Source organism: Canis lupus, chromosome 2, assembly GCF_048164855.1.
Source record: "Canis lupus baileyi chromosome 2, mCanLup2.hap1, whole genome shotgun sequence".
NCBI classification, from domain to species: domain Eukaryota; kingdom Metazoa; phylum Chordata; class Mammalia; order Carnivora; family Canidae; genus Canis; species Canis lupus.
Genome location: NC_132839.1, coordinates 32,701,375 through 32,725,907, shown reverse-complemented (window position 1 = coordinate 32,725,907; position 24,533 = coordinate 32,701,375). Strand labels below are relative to the sequence as shown.

The 24,533-nt window shown below is 38.0% G+C and overlaps 1 protein-coding gene across 1 annotated transcript; it reads left to right on the top strand.

Moving 5' to 3' along the window:
- The first annotated feature begins 22,437 nt into the window (after window positions 1–22,437).
- LOC140609250 (olfactory receptor 6C2-like) lies at window positions 22,438–23,385 on the top strand. The gene has a single exon (XM_072784543.1). The coding sequence runs from the start codon at window positions 22,438–22,440 to the stop codon at window positions 23,383–23,385; it is 948 nt and encodes a 315-aa protein (XP_072640644.1).
- The last annotated feature ends 1,148 nt before the right edge of the window (window positions 23,386–24,533 follow it).

The following is a 24,533-nucleotide window of genomic DNA, read 5'->3' as shown; positions in this document are numbered from 1 at the left end:
TCGTTATTCCCAAATAAACCCATTTTTTTTCTGGTAAAATAACCAGCTGTTTTGTTTTTAAGGTTAATACTATACACACAGCAATTTTGCCGGAGAACCAATAGAAAATTCATTGTTTTACTTCTTCTCTCTTAGTTTTATCACTTCTCAGGAATACAGTTATTTATGGCATTTTGGATTCAGTGTTCCTATATTATAAATTCTCTTTATATGAATTTAAGCACAAAATCATCATGGAATGATCTGTAATGTTTTCCCATGACATAATACAAAGAAATGACTGAATCACTTCTTATATAAATGTATATGCTTCAAGTATTATATATGTGTTGCTATTTATCCCTGCATCATTTATTCAAAAAGCATATGGCATTAGTATTTTTTAGTTATTAAATCATATGTATATTGATTGCCAACATTTATCATAATACCCAGTGCTCATCCCACCAACTGCCCCCCTTAGTGCCCATCACACAGTCACCCCAACCCCCTGCCCACCTCTCCATATATATGTATGTGTGCATATGTATATTATATAAACTCTGTCATTAAGAACAAATTTCATGAGTGAAGAAATTTTTTAATTGGGGTTATTACTTAAAGGAAAGACAATAACATGCAACCATCCTTCTATTAATCATAATAAAGACAACTAGCATCATTTGGTTTGGTAATGAAGCTCTCTAGGGACCTTTACCCAAGCCTGTGGTTTATGAGGATATATAAACATACATCTTAGCCGATAGTATTGTTTTTTCTCTAAATTGTCTCAGTCTAATTTTGATAAGAGTCACCTATTGTAGTATATGGGATTATATTGCTGCCTATCGCACATAAAAAATAAGCCATCTCCCCTTGCTTAAAAAAGAGAGGGAAAGAGTTCTTAGGCAAAGAAAATACCATCCAATTTTACTAGTCAACTTCATTTGGCCTATTTGGTTGTATGCAAAGCACACATAACTTTCAGATTAGATAGATTCAGATAAAGGCCAAGTCCACCTAAGGATGCATATTAACAATCTGTAAACGGTGGCATCCTCTTGGTACATTTATTTATGAAAGTGAAATGGAAGCTTTTTGCCTTGTCCAAGTGACATATCTGATCATATTTGGATGCTACCAACCACAATCATACACACACACACACACACACACACACATATACCACAATATAAATTTAATCACTTAAAAATTATTAAGGTGATTAGTGGTTACTAGTGTCTGGTATTTTCAGGTGCCTTGTGGCAAGTAGCCACACTCTTATCATCAGCATACTAAGACACTGAGAAAAATAGGATGATATAGATAATACATATCATTTTCCTTTTTCATTTGTTTGTTCCTTTCTTTTTACCTAGACATGAGGATACATAATGAATCATCCCTTCACCTAAAAGCAACTTTGGCAAGTCTAATTGCTATAGACCAAATGTATTTCTACTAAGTTATACTGCTAAATTCTGGCTTCAAAGTATTGTGTGTGTTTTTATGATATGCTTAACTTCCTTTAAATGACTTCTACCAAGCTTATTTAAGCACTCAGTTTCTTGGTTTTATTTTAACTACAAAGTTGCATGAATTTTTATTTTACTGATTTTTTATTTACTTGACGAGCACAAATTAAGTAACCTAAAGCTTATTTCAGGAGCCCAATAAATATTTGATATTATTATATCATATAATCTCTGTTTTTTAGAACACCCTTCATCCCTCAAGTTGAGGAACCATACTCCTTTTTTTTTCATTGGAGTTCAATTTGCCAGCATTTAGCATAACATCCAGTGCTCATCCCACCAAGTGCACCCCTCAGAGCCCATCACACAGTCACTGCAAGCCCCGGCCACCTGCCTTTCCACTACCTCTTGTTCATTTCCCAGATGAAGGCGTCTAAATTTTTGTCACCCTCATAGATATTTTCACTCATTTTATCTCCTTTCCTCTTTATTCCCTTTCATTAATTTTTATATTCCCCAAAGAATGAGACCATGTAATGAATGTCATTCTCTGATTGATTTGTTTCACTCAGCATAATACACTCCAGTTCCGTCCATGTCGAAGCAAATGGTGGGTATTTCTCATTTCTAATGGCTGAGGATATTCCATTATACACATAGACCATATCTTCTTTATCCATTCATCTGTCGATGGACATCGAGGCTCCTTCCACAGTTTGGCTATTGTGGACATTGCTGCTAGAAACATCGGGGTGCAGGTGTCGTGGTGTTTCACTACATCTGTAACTTTGGGGTAAATCCCCAGCAGTGCAATTGCTGGGTCGTAGGAGAGATCTATTTTTAACTCTGTGAGGAACCTCCACACAGTTTTCCAGAGTGGGTACACCACTTCACATTCCCACCGACAGGGCAAGAGGGTTCCCCTTTCTCCACATCCTCTCCAACATTTGTTACTTCCTGTTTTGTTACTTTTCACCATTCTCACTACTGTGAGGTGGTATTTCATTGTGGATTTGATTTGTATTTCCCTGATGGCCAGTGATGAGGAGCATTTTCTCATGTGCTTGTTGGCCATGTCTAGGTCTTCCTGTGTGAGATTTCTGTTCATGTCTTTTGCCCATTTCATGGTTGGATTGTGTTTCTTTGCAGTTGAGTTTCATAAGTTCTTTATAGATCTTGGATATTGGTCCTTTAAATAATACGTCATTTGCAAATCTCTTCTCCCATTCTGTAGGTTGTCCTTTAGTTTTGTAGACTGTTTCTTTTGCTGTGCAGAGGCTTCTTATCTTGAAGTCCCAAAAGTTCATTTCTTTTAATAATAAATTTATTTTTTATTGGTGTTCAATTTGCCAACATACAGAATAACACATTCCCACCAACAGTGTAAGAGGGTTCCTTTTTCTCCGCATCCTCTCCAACATTTGTGGTTTCCTGCCTTGTTAATTTTCCCCATTCTCACTGGTGTGAGGTGGTATCTCATTGTGGTTTTGATTTGTATTTCCCTGAAGGCAAGTGATGCAGAGCATTTTCTCATGTGTGTGTTGGCCATGTCTATGTCTTCCTCTGTGAGATTTCTGTTCATGTCTTTTGCCCATTTCATGATTGGATTGTTTGTTTCTTTGCTGTTGAGTTTAATAAGTTCTTTATAGATTTTGGAAACTAGCTCTTTATCTGATACGTCATTTGAGAATATCTTCTCCCATTCTGTAGGTTGTCTTTTAGTTTTGTTGACTGTATCCTTTGCTGTGCAAAAGCTTCTTATCTTGATGAAGTCCCAATAGTTCATTTTTGTTTTTGTTTCTTTTGCCTTCGTGGATGTATCTTGCAAGAAGTTACTGTGGCTGAGTTCAAAAAAGGTGTTGCCTGTGTTCTCCTCTAGGATTTTGATGGAATCTTGTCTCACATTTAGATCTTTCATCCATTTTGAGTTTATCTTTGTGTATGGTGTAAGAGAATGCTCTAGTTTCATTCTTCTACACGTCGAGTTGTCCCCACACCATTTATCGAAGAGACTTTCTTCCAGTGGATAGTCTTTACTGCTTTGTCGAATATTAGTTGACCATAAAGCTGAGGGTCCACTTCTGGGTTCTCTATTCTGTTCCATTGGTCTATTTGTCTGTTTTTGTGCCAGTACAACACTGACTTGATGACCAAAGCTTTGTAGTACAACCTGAAATCTGGCATTGTGATGCCCCCAACTCTGGGGTCTTTGGGGCTATTTGGGGTATTTTCTGATTCCACACAAATCTTAAGATGATTTGTTCCAACTCTCTGAAGAAAGTCCATGGTATTTTGATAGGGATTGCATTAAACGTGTAAATTGCCCTGGGTAACATTGACATTTTCACAATATTAATTCTTTCAATCCAGGAGCATGGAATATTTTTCCATCTCCTTGTGTCTTCCTCAATTTCTTTTAGAAGTGTTCTGTAGTTTTTAGGGTATAGATCCTTTACCTCTTTGGTTAGGTTTACTCCTAGGTATTTTATACCTTTGGGTGCAATTGTAAATGGTAGTGACTCCTTCTTTTCTCTTTCTTCAGTCTCATTGTTAGTGTATAGAAATACCACTGACTTCTGGGCATTGATTTTGTATCCTGCCACACTGCCAAATTGCTGTATGAGTTCTAGCAATCTTGGGGTGGAATCTTTTTCTACGTACGGTGTCATGTCATCTGAGAAGAGGGAGGGTTTGACTTCTTTGTCGATTTGAATGCCTTTAATGTCATTTTGTTGTCTGATTGCTGAGGCTAGGACTTCTAGTACTATGTTGAATAGCAGTGGTGAGAGTTGACATCCCTTTTGTGTTCCTGATCTGAGGGGAAAGGCTCCCAGTGCTTCCCCATTGAGGATGATATTTGCTGTGGGCTTTTCATAGACGTTTTTTAAGATGCTGAGGAATGTTCCCTCTATCCCTCCACTCTGAAGAGTTTTGATCAGGAATGGATGCCGTATTTTGTCAAATGCTTTCTCTGCATCTATTGAGAGGATCATATGGTTCTTGGTTTTTCTCTTGTTGATGTGAAATACCATTTTGATTGCTTTATGAGTTTTGTACCATCCTTGCATCCCGGGGATGAATCCCACTTGGTCATGGTGAATAATCTTAATGGACTGTTGGATCCTTTTGGCTAGTATCTTGTTGAGAATTTTTGCATGTTTGTTCATCAGGGATATTGGTCTATAATTCTTTTTTATGGGATCTTTGTCTGGTTTTGAAATTCAGGTGATGCTGGCCTCATAGAAAGTGTTTGGAAGTATGCCATCCCTTTCTGTATCTTTTGGAACAGCTTTAGTAGAATAGGTTTTGTTTCTTTTTTAAGCTTGGTTTAATTCCCCTGGGATGCTATCTTGTCTTGGACTTTTGTGTCTTAGGAGGCTTTGGATGACTGCTTCAATTACCTCCCTGCTTATTGGCCATTTCGGGTTTTCTATCTCTTCCTATTCCAGTTTTGGTAGTTTGTGGTTGTCCAGAAGTGCATCCATTTCTTCTAGATTACCTAATTTATTGGGGTATAGCTACTCATAATAAGTTTTAAAATCATTTGTAAGCCCTTGGTATTGGTTGTGATCTCTCCTTTTTCATTCGTGACTTTTACAAAAATATTTATTTATGATACAGAGAGAGAGAGAGAGAGAGAGAGAGGCAGAGACACAGGCAAAGGGAGAAGCAGACTCCATGCAGGGAGTCCGACTTGGGACTCGATCTCGGGTCTCCAGGATCAGGCACTAGACTGAAGGTGGAGGTATACCGCTGAGCCACCTGGGCTGTCCTTCATTCGTGACTTATTAATTAGAGTCTTTTCTCCTTTGTTTTAAATAAGGCTGGCTAAGGGTTTATCTATCTTATTAATTCTTTCAAAGAACCACTTCCTGGTGAGGTTAGCTTGTGTATTTGAGTTTTTTCAAAAAAAATTTTTTTTTTAGTTTTTTCAATTTTTGAGGGAGGCGTGTATTGCGATGTATTTTCCTCATAGGACTCCTTTCGCTGTATTTCAAGATTTGAACAGTATCATCATTTTCAGTAGTTTTCATGAATCTTTTTAATTCTTCTCTAATTCCCTGGGGGACCCGTTCATCTTTTAGCAGGATGCTCTTTAACCACCTTGTGTTTGAGTTTCTTCCAAATTTCTTCTTGTGATTGAGTTCTAGATTCAAAGCATTGTGGTCTGAAAATATGCAAGGGACAATCCCAATCTTTTGGTATCGGTTGAGACCTGATTTGTGACCCAGTATGTGGTCTATTTTGGAGAAAGTTCCATGTGCACTTAAGAAGAATGTGTATTCAGTTGCATTGGCATGCAAAGTTCTGTAAATATCTGCGGAATCTACCTGGTCCAGTGTATCATTGAAAGCTCGTGGGTCTTTGGAGATGTTGTGCTTAGAAGATCTGTCAGTTGGAGAAAGCTCTGTCTTAAAGTCTCCCAGTATTAGTGTATTATTATCTAAGTATGTCTTAACTTTGGTTATTAACTGATTGATATACTTGGCAGCTCCCACATTTGGGGCATAAATATTCATGATTGTTAGGTCCTCTTGTTGGATATGCCCTTTAAGTATGATATAGTGTCCCTCTTCATCTGTTACTACAGTCTTTGGGATAAACTTTAATTTATCTGATGTGAGGATTGCTGCCCCTGCTTTCCTTTCAGGACCCTTTGAATGGCAAATGGTTCTCCAACCTTTCCTTTACAGGCTGTAAGTGTCCTTAGGTCTAAAATGAGTGTCTTCGAAACAGCAAATAGTTGGGTCTTGCTTTTTTAACCAGTCTGAAATCCTGCATCTTTTGATGGCATCATTAAGCCTATTGACATTCAGAGGTACTGTTGAAAGATAAGAATTTAGTGTCATCATGATATTCAGTCCCTGTTTTTGTCGGTTGTTTCTTTAGGCTTCATCTTTCTTTAGAGGGTCCCCCTTAATATTTCTTTTGAAGCTTGTTAGGTGATCACATATTCTTTAGTTTCTGTGTATCTTGAAAGCTCTTTATCTCTTCTCCTATTCTGAATGAGAGACTTGCTGGCTCTCTGGAGAGAGAAAAAGCATTCTTGACGGCATGTTCTTCTCCTTTAGGACCCTGGATATATCCTGCCAGCCTTTCCTGCCCTGCCGGGTCTCTGTGGAGAGGTCTGCTATTAATATAATATTTCTCCCCATATAAGTTAGGGGTCTCTCGTGTCTTGAGGCTTTAAGGATTTTCTCTTTATCTTTGGAATTTGCAGGTTTCACTATTAAATGTCGAGATGTTTTTTTGGGTTTTATTCATTTTGGTGGCCCCTTCTCTTTCTCCTGTATCTGAATGCCTGTTTCCTACCACAAATTAGGGATGTTCTCTGCTATGATATTTTCAAATATGCTTTCTGGCCCTATGTCCTTTCTGGTGCCCTCTGGACCCAATTAAACATAGATTTTTCCTTTTGAGGCTGTCATTTATTTCCATTATCCTTTCCTCATGATCTTTTAATGGTTTTTTTCTCTTTTTGTCGGCAGCTTCCTTCCTTGCCATCAACTTGTCTTCTGTGTCACTCACTCTTTCTTCTACCTTTTAACCATCATCCTTACGACCTCCAGTTTGGATTGCATCTCATTTCATTGGTTTTTCATTTCGGCCTGATTTGATCTAAATTCTGCAGTCATGAAGTCTCTTGATTTTTTACGATTTTTTCCAGAGCCACCAGTAGCTTTATAATTGTGCTTCTCTATTGGCCCTCTGACATTGAATTGTAATCCATATTCTGTAATCAGTGGCAGAGAGTACTGTTTCTGATTCTTCCTTTTGTGGTGAATTCTTCTTTCTAGTCATTTTTCTCAGTGCAGAGTGGCTGTATGAGCGGGCTGCATCAAGAATATCAACCACGACCTAAGTAAATTTGACTGTAGATAATTCTGCCAAGGTCAGAGACCAGAAATTGAAAACAAAGATGAGAATGAAATAAAACAAAAGGACCACTAAAGTGAAAAACACATTTTACAACTAAGTAGTAAAAAATAAGAGGCCAGGAATCCTAGAGAAGAAGAGATGAAAAGGAAAAGAAAAGAAAAAGAAAGAAAAACGGGTATGAAAAAAGGGGGGGTGGGATTGAGAGATGGTGGTGGCGAAGAAGTTGTATTGGAGGAAGAATTTAGTCTACCTGAGGTGTTCTAAGGGGTGATCCTCTTATTTCTGAGTATATTGTTTGGTATATTAGATGATGCTCATTCCCAAATTCATATAAACCAGAAATATTTGTTTAAGGGTGCAATATTGACCACCAAAACATAAATGAGATAAAAGAGAGGGCAGAATGGAAATCAGGCATCTCACAGGATGAACCAGCATGGTGTTACCACTTGGATCTGGTATATGGTGGTCATATTTTAGAAGGTATTACCTTCTGCCATTGTAGGACAAAATGAGGCCGAGAAAAGAAAAAACACAAAACAAAAAGAGCATATTTTGTGTATCTCCCAAAATTGAGTATGTTGAAGGGAATCTAGAAGTAGAAAGTATATCTAGAACCTGTAATTGTAGAAATATCAAAGTCAAAAAGGAAGAAATTTAAAAATGAAGAGGTGGTAAAATATTGTAGTTAAGGTGAGAAAAGAGAAAAAAACTGGAAATTTACAGTCTGATATAAAAATGAGTTGTACTGGAAAAAGGAAGAAAATAAAAAAAAGGAGGGATACCCTCTGGTTCTACATACTGTAAATCCCTTGACTTCCCCTGGAGCTTTCCAGTGCTGCTTGGTCAAGAACTTCCTCTTCCCCTGTCCTTCCAGCTGGTCGTCTGGGGGAGGGGCCTGTTGTGCGGACAATCAGGTGTGTGCACCTGGGGGATCTGCCCCGCCCCCTGCCAGGTGCACAGCTCAGTGGTAGCTGTTTATCCTGTGAGGCCCCTGTCCCCTTGGCCCCACTCTGTCCCAGGCACAGGGTGATACGAGGAAGAACAACACTGGGGGCGGCCGTGTCCCCAGCTCTGGAGTCAGCTCCCCGCAGTAGCTACTTGCAGCTCCCAGTCCGCACTGGCCTGGATGCTCCGGGGGCAGGGGGCGCTGACCTGCACAGCCTGGGGGCGCCTGTTGTTCACTGTCCTGTGCCCTCCCTGCCTCCTCCTGTCCCAGGGGGAACGCCGGATCCTGGACTGTGTCCTCTGGCACCCTGGGCTCCGGGGCCAGTGCTGCTAGAGTCGCGCTCCCGGTCTGCGGCTCCCGAAGGCAGCCGGGCCCAGCCCCCTCTGCCTGGAGCGCCCTCCTGACCCCCCTCCGCCCGGAGCAGCCTTCTCCCCGGGGCCCTGCCCTCCACCCTCCAGCCCTTCACCGAGCTGGGCCCACAGGCTGAGTCATGCTCTCCCCAGCTGCACTTCCTCTGTTAGTGACCCTGGGAATGTGGAGGCCTCACTGCCCCTCCTGTGGTTCCCCCCGAGTTCCCTGCTGACCGCCTTTCATCCGGGAAGCATCTGGTGCAAATTTTTAAAGTTCCTGCTTCCCCCGCGCGGGGCTCTCCTGTTGCGGAAGCTCCCGCCGGCCCCCTTAGCCCGCCTCCTTATAGTGCCCTTCCCCCACTTGATTCTTTTTTATTTTTTTTCTGCCTCCCTACCTTGTTAGAAGCTCAAACCCTTCTGTCTGCATCGTTCCAGCTGTTCTCTCTTTAAATCTCAGGTCGAATTCATAGGTTTTCATGATGATTTGAAAGTTATCTATGTAAGTTGGTGGAAACAGGTGACTTGCGGACCCTACTCCTCCACCATCTTGCCCCGCCCCCTTCCTTCAGGATTCTGACAAACATACCATTTCTCCATAATGTCTTCAATATCACACCATTTGTCACATGCGACTTGTGAGTGTGAATTTCAGAGGACACTTAGTGCATTTTCACCCAGGAAAGGATACGAATGTTAATTAATAAATAGGTTAAGAAGGTGGCATCCAATTATAATGGAAATTTAACTTTTTCTAAGAATAAAGTCATGAAAAAGTTGAAGTGAATAAATATGTATTCCATTTCTGACAATGCTGAGCTAAGTGGTTCATATCAAACTATCTATTCTAAGTTTTTAAAAAGATTTTAAAAATGTTTTAAAGTACAGTTAAATACTTTTCAGTTAGGACGTATGCTCATACTAGAATTCAACAACAAGAAAATGTACAACTCAAATGCTGGAGAGGGATTTGAACAGAGACTTCACCAAAAATGAAACACCAATGGCATAGAAGCACATAAAAAGATGTTCAAGATCATATATCACAAAGAAATTAGAAATTAAAGCATCAATGAGGCACTGCTTAAAACCTATTAAAAATGTTAAAAAAAAACACTGACCACATCAAATGCTGGCAAGGATGTGTATCAACAGAAAAATCTCATTTATTGCAAAACTGTACAGCCACTTTGGAAAAGAGCTTGGTAATATCTTAGACAGCAAAACATACTCTTGCTCATACAGTCCAGCAATTTTACTCCTTAGTATTTATGCAAATGATTAGAATCTTACATTCATACAAAACTCCACATACTCATGTTTATAGCAGCTTTAATCATAACTGCTGAAACGTAGAAGCAACTAAGATATCTTTCAGCACATGAATGGATAAAATGTGGTACATCTATACAACGGAATATTTATCATCCCTAAAAAGAAATGAGCTATCATGAAGAAACCTTAAAACCATATTACTAAGTGAAAGAAGACAATCTGAAAAGGCTACATGCTATATGATTCTAACTATGTAACATTCTGGAAAAGGCCAACTATGGAGATAGCAAAAAATCAGAGGTTACCAGGGGCTAGGAGGGAGGGAGGAAGCAATGAATTGGTGGATCATAGGGGATTTTTATGCCAGAGAATACGTCAATACGACAGTGCTGCATACGTCATCATACGTTTGTCAGTACTCATAGAATGTACAGCACAAATATGAACTCTGGATTTCAGCTGCTTAAAAAAGATAATAATATCCCCTCAACTAAGCATATGTAACTTTGAACAGTTCTTTTTTAAAACCAACATGTTTTCTTACAAGGGGCACATCTGAAATATGTGCAGAAATTTCAAGTAAAAGCATAGAAAACATACAGAAAACATATACTGGGAAAATAAAGCTTGTATACCTATGTTAATAATAATAAAAGCACATATCTTTCAAGATAAAAAAAATCACTAAAGATAAAGATTTCATAATGACAAAATTTACACAGTTCAAGCAATTGTAAATTCAAATGTCTTTAATAACAGATTTCAAAACACAGAAAAATCATTAGAACTCTCAAGAGAAATAGACAAATCCACAGTGAATATTATAACAAACTATTCTCAGTAACTGATAGAGAAAATAGATAATAATAAATATGTAAAAACTATAAAACATATCTTTAAGGATAAAACACTTGGCAAGTTTAATATGCAAATTAGAACGAATTGATACATATAAAATACTACATCCAAATACTCCAGAATTGGTATTTTTAAAAAAAGATTTCATTTATTTATTCATGACACACACACACACACACACACACACACACACACACACACAGAGAGAGAGAGAGAGAGAGGCAGAGACACAGGCAGAGTGAGAAGCAGGCTCCATGCAGGGAACCTGACGTGGGACTCGATCCCGGGTCTCCAGGATCAGGCCCTGGGCTGAAGGTGGAGCTAAACCGCTGAGCCACCCAGGCTGCCCCAGAATTGGTATTTTATGTAAGTCGTTGTAGGATATTTACTGAGACTACCCATATATTGAGCCATGAAACTGTTATTAAAAATTAAAAAGGAGTGAAATAATACACAGTATAAATTCTCATCAGATGTTAATAAAGAAGAAAAAACCATGGAAAATCACCATATATTTGAAAATAATGAAATAGCATCTAAATATGACATTGGGCAAAAAATAAATCACAACAAATATTAGAATGAACATTTTATATGTCATACAAAATATAAAGTAACAAATTTGTGCAGTAAGTATAAAGTGATTATAGCATATTTAGATCCAAGTGCATTAGAAAAAAAATGATCAGAGCTTAAAATCAACATTAAGCATTAATCCAAAGAAGTAAAAAAAGCATGACATTATACCTAACTAAATTAGAAAAAAAGAAAGTAATAAATATTAAAGCAGAATATTATAAAAATAGAGAAGAAACAAATAGACAATGAGCAAAACCTTTTGTTAAAACCTGTAATGCCCAAAAAGGAATGACTACATGGACTAATGAGATCACTAAATTTCTCTCAAGGGTGGGGCACCTAGGTGGCTCAGTGGTTGAGCATCTGGCTTCAGCTCAGGGCATGATCCCAGGGTCCTGGGATGGAGTTCTGCATCAGGCTCCCTGTGGGGAGCCTGCTTCTCTCTCTGCCTATGTCTCTACCTTTCTCTGTGTTTCTCATGAATAAATAAAATAAAATAAAATAAAATAAAATAAAATAAAATAAAATAAAAAAATAAAAATCTCTCTCAAAGGTGACTAAAAGAAAAGAAGCAAGGAATTTTTTGGGGGTAAATCCCCAGCAGTGCAATTGCTGGGTCCTAGGGCAGGTATATTTTTAACTCTTTGAGGAACCTCCACACAGTTTTCCAGACTGGCTGCACCATTTCACAAAGATACAGATGCAATGAAACACCGGGACACCTGCACCCCAATGTTTCTTTTTATTTTTTTAAAGATTTATGTATTTATTCATTCAGAGAGAGCGAAGAGAGAGGCAGAGACACAGGCAGAGGGAGAAGCAGGCTCCATGCAGGAAGCCGGATGTGGGACTCTATCCTGGGTCTCCAGGATCACACCCGAGGCTGCAGGCAGCTCTAAACCGCTGTGCCACCGGGGTGCCCCACCCAAATGTTTCTAGCAGCAATGTCCACAATAGCCAAACTGTGGAAGGAGCCTCGGTGTCCATCGAAAGATGAATGGATAAAGAAGATGTGGTTTATGTATACAATGGAATATTCCTCAGCCATTAGAAATGACCAATACCCACCATTTGCTTCAACGTGGATGGAACTGGAGGGTGAGATGCTGAGTGAAATAAGTCAATCGGAGAAGGACAAACATTATATGTTCTCATTCATTTGGGGAATATAAATAATAGTGAAAGGGAATAGAAGGGAAGGGAGAAGAAATGGGTAGGAAATGTCAGAAAGGGAGAAAGAACATGAAGACTCCTAACTCTGGGAAAAGAACTAGGGGTGGTGGAAGGGGAGGAGGGCCGGGGGGTGGGGGTTAATGGGTGACAGGCGCTGAGGGGGGCACTTGACGGGATGAGCACTGGGTGTTATTCTGTATGTTGTCAAATTGAACACCAATAAAAAATAAATCTATTATTAAAAAAGCAAGGAATTCAATCATAGTAGGAAATAGAGTGCACATAACTACACACAACATAAGCATACATTAAAATAATTATAATTTTTCCAATAAACTTATAAGTAGTTTTGAAATCTCTACAAAATAATACAGCGAAAAATATAAAGTCTGAATACTCATATATTGAATACAAACTTTGAATCTCCAAAGAAAATTATCTCATAAAACTTCCAGAATATAACAATATTTGGTAAATATTTGAGAAATTTATACCGGTTCTCCACAGACATTTCCAGGTCATAGCTAAAGGAGATTTCATTTATTCATGAGAAATACAAAGAGAGAGGCAGAGACAAAGCAGATGAAGAAGCAGGTTCCATGCAGGGAGCCCGATCGGAACTCGATCCCAGGACCCCAGGATCATGACGTGACGCTCAACCGCTGAGCCACACAGGCGTCCCAAAACCATAATCTTGATACGATACTTGATGATGATATTCTAAGGGGCTCTCAATGGCTGAACTCAAAATAAAATCCACAGAAAAGGAGCTTGTTCATGCAGTGTATTCTGGTCAGCTTCCCCGGACCAAAAGAAGAACGAAGAGACCAAGTAGAAACTAAATGGCCCTTAAATTCCTCTATCAGGGATGAAGAAGGATGTGATCAGAGATGGACAAACAGGAGGTTTCTAAGGTACGGCTAATGTTCTGTTCCTCAACCTAGCTTGTGGATACCTCTACAATGATACATTGTTTTGTACGCATGGTAGAGTTTTATAAAATAAGATTTATTTATTTATTTTTAAAATAAATTTATTTTTTATTGGTGTTCAATTTGCCAACATATAGAATAACACCCAGTGCTCATCCCATCAAGTGTCCCCCTCAGTGCCCGTCACCCATTCACCCCCACCCCCCGCCCTCCTCCCCTTCCACCACCCCTAGTTCTTTTCCCAGAGTTAGGAGTCTTTCATGTTCTGTCTCCCTTTCTGATATTTCCCACTCGTTTTTTCTCCTTTCCCCTTTATTCCTTTTCACTATTTTTTATATTCCCAAAATAAATGAGACCATATAATGTTTGTCCTTCTCCGATTGATTTATTTAAAAGCTGTGCAATAATGCAAGTGTATGGCATTGCAAATCCAATTGATGAATCCATGGAAAAATCATTAAAATTTACTCATAATATATGTGTGAAAAATCTAAGAGAATCATCTGGGAAAAAGATGACCTACCTGTTATAAGATATATTTAAGATCAAGGCCTTTCTAAATGCAAAAGTATTAGTTATATTACATATATCAGCCTACTACATACAGTAGTAAAAAACAGGTAAGAGGATGGAAGGAAAATTTTTAAATATCGAGGACTAAAATTTTCTGAAGTTGTACAATATTATCTGCTTGATAGGATTCATTCTTCTTTTTTCAAATCCAACCTATAAAGTCATAGTTTTCATACATCTTAAATTCATTATTTATCCTCTTTCTATTCCCCAGACCAAAAATTTGAATACTTACCAGCATGAAAGAACCTGCTTCAGGGCACCTTGGTGGCTCAGTCCATTAAGTGTCTGCCTTTGGCTCAGGTCATGATCTCAGGTCCAGGGATGGAATCAGGCTTCCTGCTCAGCAGGGGATCTGCTTTCCCCTCTTCCTCTGCCCCTTTCACCCCACCTCCATCCAACTCCCACCTCCCTCGTAGGTGGGATAAAATCTCTCTTTCTCAATAAGTAAATAAAATCTTAAAAAAAGAACCTATTCCTATAATATATTGCCTCCCACAACATAAATCCTAATAATAAATAAAACTTTATTGTGTGAAAAATATTAAAATGAAGAATAATTATAAAAACAAATACTTGCCTCAATTAAAATATAAAATGAAAATTAGGAAAAGACATTGAAGTGATGCTGGTATAATAAAAAGTAATAAAAAGTAGAGATTAGCTTTATTTATTCAAGCATTTTGCACAAAGGGCATTTTCTCCTGCCTTTACTGTAGGAGTTTTCATTCTTAATCATGACAAATGTTTTAATCATGAGCCCTAATCTACCATCATCAATCATAACTCCCAAAGCAATTAATATGCAACCATACAAGGTCTTTCCAGATTTCTAAGCAGTCATCTCATCTCCAAGCTACTGTAATTCCTATTTCCCCCTTATAATTGATCAAAAGCAACATTTCTTAACCTGTCCTTCAAACCTTAGTTTATGTCTTAAAATATTTTCACATGGGTTCCTCTTAACACATATTTCGAATTCTCAGGGGCAGATATTTCACAACAGAAATTTTAGAGCCATGCTTCCAATTAAGTGAAATATTTTTGAGTCATCCATGGTCTTAACAAGCATTGTCTGTAGGCAGGATAAAAATATGTTTGCCATATATGTTTTTTCCTGTTTGCCAAATGTAGGTAAATACTCCTGCAATTAAAAAAAATAAATTCAGGGGTGCCTGGGTGGCTCAGTGGTTGACTGTCTGCCTTCAGCTCATGGTATAATCCCAGGGTCCTGGGATCAAATCCCACATCAGGCTCCTGTGGGGAGCCTGATTCTCCCTCTGCCTATCTCTCTGCCTCTCTGTGTGTCTCTCATGATTAAATAAATAAAATGTTAAAATAAATAAATAAATAAATAAATAAATAAATAAATAAATTTGTTCTTCAATGTTATTGAACATAGTAATTTTTTCAATACATACCAGACATTTTACAAACAAAATTATATCATGCGGGATTAGGTAAGGCAAAATATTTTGATTATTAAAGTGTCATATACCCATATCTTTAGAAAGTGTAGTAGAAGATTGGGTTAAGCTTGCACAATTTTTCTCATTAGTACGATGGGTACCTGATCTCTGATGCTGTTGTTCTTATTGTCTCAAAGGAGAGCATCCCTGCAGCTATTTTAGTTGCTTTGCCAAAGTTCATTAAGCAAAATATTCCTTGGTGACACTAGAACTCAGGTCTCTAAGGATCCTTTACGTTATTCATAAACATGATCTCAGGGCATCCCCAGAAGATAGAGCAAAGGACCATAAATATCATTATTTTTGGAGTAGAAAAGCCAACCCCTAGCTCAGAACAATCAGAGATGACTTCCAAAACCCTGAGGAAATTTGTTTATTCTCTTTCCTTACGTTAAGTTTTCTTCTCTTCCTGGCCGAGACCAAAGGAAAATGCTTCCAATGTTTAAAATAAGAGTCTCCAATGACAGTTTTTATATGATATGAAAACAGAAAGCTCAAAGAACTCAAGACCCTCCAGAAAATGCCTGGAGAGTGACTATGAGTTGATAATCCCATTGGACCTGGGCTGAGGTACATCTTCTCCGCACAACACAGTGAAACACAGGAAGAGCTGCCAGCTGAAGCCACCAGTAATTACCCAGAGTAAGTACTGTAGGTAGACATAAGAGTTACTTTCTCCTATAGGAGGTAAGAGAAAGAAACATTTGCTGGCATTTCTTCTGTAATATGGTTACTTAAGCTTGTTTCAACTTTTAATGCGGAAAATTGTAGTAGACATGTTGTGAACTATGCAATAGCCCTTTGTAAGACTTAAGATCATATAGCCAGAGCTATATTTTTGCATCCATAATTACTCACCCGTGTAGTGTAATTTCAAGAACATACAGAAATATACCTTCCAATCCTTGGAATTTGTACCCCAAAAGAATATTACATTGCTTAAAATGTCCACATTTTCTAATTTGTAAATATTCTCTTGCAATGAAAAATTTTAAAAGAATTAATTTAATCCTTCCCAAACATCTGTTAATTCAACAAAAATATTCCCTTAATATCTAATTCCTCAATAACAATAATTTGAGTAATTGGATGACTGGAGGAGAGAGAGGCCATTTTTATTGTTCATGGAGCACAATTTGTTCTCTAGATAATGACTTGTATGACACTGTTCAAGATAACAAAGTGAAAAGAATATTTCACAAGTGCAACTTTTGCCTGCTGTGTATCCAGAGAGGAAGGATGGAAAAGGAGATGAGAGCAGGATGTCAATTTTTAGTTACTTTGTAGTTTGTTCTACTTCTTGCCCTTTTTGTAGCCCTGAAGTAGTCAGAGAGCATCAATTCTTAGATAAACCAAAATCAAAGGACAGGCAAAGAATAAGCCATAGTAAATTATTAGCACACTGTTTTATTTGCACAAAAGAGAAACTGTTAATAAATTGATTTTCTAACACAAGCAAAAATAGAATTTGCCCAGAGATTGAGGGGATATGAAAAATCTCAGGGGCCCCTGGGTGGCTCAGAGGTTGGGCATCTGCCTTTGGCTCAGGGTGTGATCCCGGGGTCCTGGGATCGAGTTCCACATTGGGCTCCCTATGGGGAGCCTGCTTCTCCCTCTGTCTGTCTCTGCCTCTCTCTGTGTCTTTAAATTATTTTTTTAAAAAGAAAGAAAAATCTCAGGAAGTTTGAGAACAAAGAACCCTGCTTTTCTTTCCTTGTATAAGCCACTGATTTGTATGAGCGGCTCACAAAGAAATCACTCTCTAGGCGTGGAAGGGTCATCCGTTATTTGGATATTTCAGAATTCCTTTTTGAGGTTGACTGATTCCAAACTCCTGAGATTTCCATTACCCAAAGAATCTCGTTCATGCTCACATATCCTAGGGGTGATAGAGTAACTAGTATACATCCAACTCCCAATTCATAATCACCACAAAAGAGAGCAATTTACTGTTACTATATTATTATATTCTACATCTTGGAAGTGTTAATGCAAATAAAGAGTTGAACATTGTGCTACTGATGTGTGACTGATTGATGGAAAAGGAGATAGAGAAAGGAGTATTGACAAGGCAACGAAAAGTTGAATGAAAGTGTTTTTAGAGGCCCTATGGCAGTTTCAAGGCACAGAAATGGGAGAATACCATTTTCCCTTACAAAAAGTTGGTTTATTGGTTTGTCTCTATGCTTAGGCATTTGTTTCTCTAAAAATTGGTTCTACATAGCACAAAAAACTGGACAGCTAAATGAATTTCTAATATGTGTATAAAAAGATGGGTGAAATTCATACTATGAATATTAAAAGACACTTCATTTATTGATTGCATGTTATAAAAGGGTCAGTAAGAGATAAATAGGTTTTTGGGTGTAGAAAGGGAAGTAGATTATTTAAATGAAGAAATAGGTTCTATCTTGAGTACACTCACAGGAGTTAGGGCAATTCGAATCATCCTGATGTTGCAGTGTAAGCCTGTTAATTATCATTATTGCCTAAAATTTTCTCTCCTTTAAAAAATAATAAAATGCAGACTGAGTTAAATTATACATAAGGTACATTAAATCATTCATCTAAAATTATGAATGCATGCTATGTGTCAGACTCAGTTTCTGCAATAACAAGGTATATAGCAGAGAAAGAACAAATTCCTTGTGGGTAGAGTTCATTTGTTAGTGACCTAAGTGATCCAATGACTATTCTTGAACTCCTGGAATATCTCCATCTATAGTACCTATGTGAATTGCTACTGATTTCAATTAAAACTCTATAAAGTGATTCTTGAATGAAGAACATCAATACTTCTTATCAGACGACGAGGGTTGAGACTAGAGATTGAGATGGGGAAGCTAAGGAAACCATGCCACACTCTAGTTTCTTTTTAGGAGAGGAATGAATCAAAAAAAAAAAAGGAGAGGAATGAATCTTCAAAAACAGTGTAAGTGATTTAAGCTTTAAAAAAGAAAGGAAAGCATAAAGGGCTAGTTTCCAAATTCTATAAAGAACTTATTAAACTCAACAGCAAAGAAACAAACAATCCAATCATGAAATGGGAAAAGGACATGAACAGAAATCTCACAGAATAAGACATAGACATGGCCAACACACACATGAGAAAATGCTCTGCATCACTTGCCATCAGGGAAATACAAATCAAAACCACAATGAAATACCACCTCACACCAGTGAGAATGGGGAAAGTTAACAAGGCAGGAAACCACAAATGTTGGAGAGGATGCAAAGAAAGGGGGACACTCTAACTCTGTTGATGGGAATGTGAACTGGTTCAGCCACTCTGGAAAACTGTGTGGAGGTTCCCCAAAGAGTTAAAAGTAGACCTGCCCTACGACCCAGCAATTGCACTGCTGGGGATTTACCCCAAAGATGCAGATGGAATGAAACATTGGGACACCTGCACCCCGATGTTCTAGCAGCAATGTCCACAATAGCCAAAGTGTGGAAGGAGCCTCAGTGTCCATTGAAAGATGAATGAATAAAGAAGATGTGGTATATGTATACAATGGAATATTACTCAGCCATTAGAAATGACAAATACCCACCATTTGCTTCGACGTGGATGGAACTGGAGGGTATTATGCTGAGTGAAATAAGTCAATCAGAGAAGGACAAACATTATATGGTCCAATTCATTTGGGGAATATAAATAATCGTGAAAGGGAATAGAAGGGAAGGGAGAAGAAATGGGTGGGAAATATCAGAAAGGGCGATAGAACATGTAGACTCCTAACTCTTGGAAATGAACTAGGGGTGGTGGAAGGGGAGGAGAGCAGGGGGTGGGGGTGAATGGGTGACGGGCACTGAGGGGGGCACTTGACGGGATGAGCACTGGGTGTTATTCTGTATGTTGTCAAATTGAACACCAATAAAAAATAAATTCATTATTAAAAAAAAGCAAACAAACAAAAAAACCCAGAACAAAAGAAAGCAAAAAAAACAACCAAACAAACAAACAAAAAAAAACACCAAAAACCAAAAACCAAAAAAAAAAAAAAAAAAAAAACCAACCCAGAACTGTAGTCTCTAAGAAATATTGAATGGGGAGCAAATTCTGGACAATGGAAAAAAAACTAAGTACCCAACAAGTAAGAGGTGCAGAAGAGAGATTACTAGAAACAAATACACAGGAATCAATAATAGCAGATGGAGAATTAAAATATTAAAGTAGAAACTAGCTCAGAAGCTAAAAAAAAGAAGTCTGGAAAAGGATTCACAGTTTAGAATTTGGATTTTTATGTAGGAGTGTACTCAAAATGATGGTGCAATATGAAACAGATATAAAAAGTAAGAGTGCTGAACCACCTGACCAGAATAGGCATTAAAGAATATAGCTTCGGGATCCCTGGATGGCGCAGCGGTTTGGCGCCTGCCTTTGGCCCAGGGCGCGATCCTGGAGACCCGGGATCGAATCCCACATCGGGCTCCCGGTGCATGGAGCCTGCTTCTCCCTCTGCCTGTGTCTCTGCCTCTCTCTCTCTCTCTGTGACTACCATAAATAAATAAAAATTAAAAAAAAAAAGAATATAGCTTCGTCTCAGTACATAGACCACACCCTTTTTGTTTCTGTTTTATTTTTAATTTTTGTTTTTGTTTTGTTTTTAATTTTAATTTTGTTTTGTTTTGTTTTAATATATGCTTTGACTTGCCAGCATATAATACAACACCTAGTGTTCATCTCATCATGTGTCCTCATTAATGCCCATCACTCAGTTACCATATGCCCGCACCCACGTGCCCCCTGCAACTCTTTGTTTGTTTCCCAGAGTTAGAAGTTTCTCATAGTTGTCTTACTGTCTAATTTTTCACCACTCAGGTTTTTGTTTCTTCAGTTCGCATTTACATAACAACTTACTTGTGCCAGATGTAATGGAATAAAGGATATATAAAAACATAACCTCTATTTTGGAGAAGTTTATAGGAACTTAGAGGAGAAATATAAGTATACGGAAGCATACAATGTGGTCTAGAGAGTAAGCAGCAGCTGTTTATAAATAACACGGTATCATAATCTCACGTACTCTGGGAAGATGAATGAAGATTTCCCTGGAAGACTGATACCTAAAGAGAATTCTGAAGCACCAATTGCCATTAGTCAAAGATTAGCCCTTGCAGAGAAGACAGCATGTGAAAAAAATGAGGAATTTAAGCGCTCAATGTTTGTGGAACTTAAGTTATGAGAAAGAAAGCTAAGGAATTTGTAAGAGATAAGCAAATAGGGAAGGCCCTGTCCAGGAAGAGCCTTGCAGGCCACACACAAGAGACTAATCTTTATCAATAAATAGCGAACACAGGATGCCTGGGTGGCTTAGCGGTTTAGCGCCTGCCTTTGGCCCCAGGTGTGATCCTGGGGTCCCGGGGTTTAGTCCCACATTGGGCTTCCTGGATGGAGCCTGCTTCTCCCACCGCCTCTCTCTCTCTCTCTCTCTCTCTCTCTCTCTCTCGAATAAATAAATAAAATCTTTTAAAAATAAATAAATAGTGAACATTAGAAGAGAAGATGGCTTGGAGAAGGACCGTGATTTCATTTTGAGCTCTTAGTGTATGAAGTGTCTGTGGAACATCCAACTGATGATATACACTTAGCAATTTTTTTATTTGGAAAAGTTCCAGATTTGGAATTCATCATATAAATGGCAGTGAAATCAATTGCACCAAGTGAAATCTTGGAGAGCATGGAGTAAGAAGAACAAAGAGAAAACAAGAAAAGAGAGGTTTCAGGACAAATATTGGGGAATAGCAATGCTTCATAGGTTAATAGAGGATGAGGAGGCCATAGGACACTAAAAAGAGATAGAATCTGGAATAGAATCAGGATTATGGTATGGAATCCATTTGAAGGGGCTATCAGGCAAAATAACTACAAAAAATATGCCAATGGCTTCAACAGTAAAAACGTTCTTATGGGTGTTAGAGCAGTAGGAGGTTGGACATGAAAATAGGGTTGCAGAGCCCTAAGACCTAAACTAAGTAGGGTTAGGATGAGAAGGTGAAAATAACAGTATCTTTTCAAAGGAATAAGAAATGTAATTAAAGATGAATAGCCTGTGGGTCACCTTGGTTGAGCATCCACCTCTTGGTTTCAGCTCAGATCTTGATCTCAGGATTGTAAGATCAAGCCCTCATGGGGCTCTGTGCTAGGCATGAAATCTGCTTCAGATTCTCTTCCGCTCCCTTTAGCCCTCCCCACAGCCTCTCAAAAAACTAGATACACAGCTCCTGGAAGACTATTTATTGATATTAAACACAGATTTCATTTCAGGGCTTTTGAGAGAAATGGAGCCACAGACAACTAAAAAGTCAGGTGTATACATATGAAGATATTCCTTTTTTTCACACTATAGATAAAATAATTGCATATCAAACTATCTTTAAGAATAAGGAGTACAAGCAGATAATAATAAAGAGACAAAGGGAAATCTCAGGATCCAGTGCTGTGTTTTGTTATCATTGTTGTTTGTTTGTATTCCAGGTAAAATGCATCTTAACCTTAAAACAATCCTTTGAAAATAACAACTGAAGAGAAGTCATGTTCTTCATCATCTAGATATGACATATATCCAAGGTTTGTCTTGGATAAAGAACATTTTAGTACACATTAAGTAACATCATTTTTTTGCTCTTATTTGTAAATCCAATCCATGTAATGAATTACAAACAATTAACATGTACATTTGTAAATTTTCAGGGGGAAAGAATGATCTGAGAAAATGTTGGATTGTTTTACATTAACATGAATCCTGAATATTTGCTCATATATGGAATATTCAGGAAGGCTAGTTGGAATAGTGGTGATATGGATTATGATGTGAAATGAGAAAATAGACTGATTTGCTTGGTTTTTGTATTCAGTGTTTTGCTACAGAATTTTAATACTGATCTTCCCACAAAAATCTCTTTTATTTTCATAGGCTGATGGTTAGATTTCAAAAGTCAGTGATGAGAAACTATACAGCAATAACAACTTTTATCCTGCTGGGACTGACAGACGACCCACAACTGCAAATCCTGCTCTTTATCTTTCTATTTCTCACCTACATCTTGAGCGTAACAGGGAACCGGACTATTATCACCCTCACACTGGTGAACTCCCATCTTAAAACTCCTATGTACTTTTTTCTGAGAAATGTTTCCTTCTTAGAAGTGTCATTCACCACTGTCTGCATTCCTAGATTCCTGTATAGCATATCAACAGGGGCCAATACTATTACCTACAATGCTTGTGCAAGTCAAATATCTTTTGTTATTCTCTTTGGAGCAACTGAATTTTTTCTCCTGGCAGCCATGTCCTATGATCGCTATGTTGCTATCTGTAAACCACTTCATTACATGACCATCATGAGCAATAGGGTGTGTAGCTTATTAGTCTTCTGCTGTTGGGTGTCTGGCTTGATGATCATTCTCCCACCCCTTAGCTTGTGCCTCCAGCTGGAATTCTGTGACTCGAATGCCATCGATCATTTTAGCTGTGATGCAGGTCCCCTCCTGAAGATCTCATGTTCAGATACATGGATGATAGAACAAATGGTTATCCTTGTGGCTGTATTTGCACTCATTATCACCTTAGTGTGTGTATTTCTGTCCTACACATACATCATCAGGACAATTCTGAGATTCCCCTCTGTCCAACAAAGAAAAAAGGCCTTTTCCACCTGCTCATCCCACATGATTGTAGTTTCCATCACCTATGGAAGCGGCATCTTCATCTATATCAAGTCATCAGCAAAAGAAGAGATAGCCATAAATAAAGGTGTTTCGGTGCTCACTACTTCTGTTGCACCCTTGCTGAACCCCTTCTTTTACACCTTGAGAAATAAGCAAGTGAAACAAGCTTTTAATGACTTCATAAAGAAGATGACATTTCACTCAAAGAAACTGAAGTTTTGATAAATCAGTGTAAAATGAAAGAAGAAATTCCTCTAAACATGTAACAACAGCTTCTAGCTTGTTGCATTGCTTTGCTTATAACTTGATCATATTAACCCTCTCAAAGACATTTAATAATACATCCTAATCTCATCTTAATCGAACTCCTTTTTCTTTCAAACCAAATTCATTCATGATGTTTTCTTTCACTGTAGAACCATAAACTATAATTGAACTCATCGCCACTTCTGACCTAATCCTTTCTTCAGTGTTCTGGGGAAGGAAGGAAAGTAATAATATTAAAACTATATAAGTGCTATAGAAGACACATTACATACTAATAAAACCAGTTTCTTTCCCTAATCAAAGTCATCAAAATTAATGGCATAGTCGAAGACCCAAATACAATATAGAAAACAGCAAGAGCAAAGATGCATCAAAATAAATTATACCAAATAGGGCATTCTAGGGCAGTCGAAATAATGAAAACAACAAATGGAAACAGAGATATCAATGGGAGTTTGGGAATAATCAGAATTGAAGAGATGGAAACAGCTTCACAAACACTGATAAGATGTATTACTTACTTATATTTATGACAGAACTTCACTTAAAAGGCATACATTTAATTTAAGACAAATGTAAACAGGGGCACCTGGGTGGTTTAGTGGGTTAAGTGTCCAAATCTTGGTTTTGGCTCAGGTCATGATCTCATGATCATGAGATCAAGCCCATCAATGGGCTCCATGCGCAGCAGGGATTCTGCTGGTTGATTCTCTCCCTCTGCCCCTCCCTGCACTCACTCATGAGTACTTTCTCTCTCTAAGTAAATAAACCTTCTAAAATAAATAATTAATTAATTAAAAACCAAACATTATGTCACTTATTATATGTTACAAAATTAGAATAAATGCATAAGAGCAAATTGGAACACCAAATTTTAAATGACAATGAAATAATACCATTATTCACATCTACACAAGGCTAAGTGAATGATTTAAGAAGATATCAAGAATATGTAATCAGTAGAAATAGGAAAAAATAAGAAAATACAAAAAAGATAAATTTTAAATTCTAAAGTGGGCTCTGAGGGGCTCCTGCATGGCTCAGCCAGTTACTGATTTCAGCTCAGGTCATGATCTCAATGTCATGAGATCGAGCACCACATA

What these genes read in the sequence shown, in the direction of transcription:
- LOC140609250 (XM_072784543.1), top strand. Translation starts at nt 22,438, where the DNA reads ATGAGAAACTATACAGCAATAACAACTTTTATCCTGCTGGGACTGACA.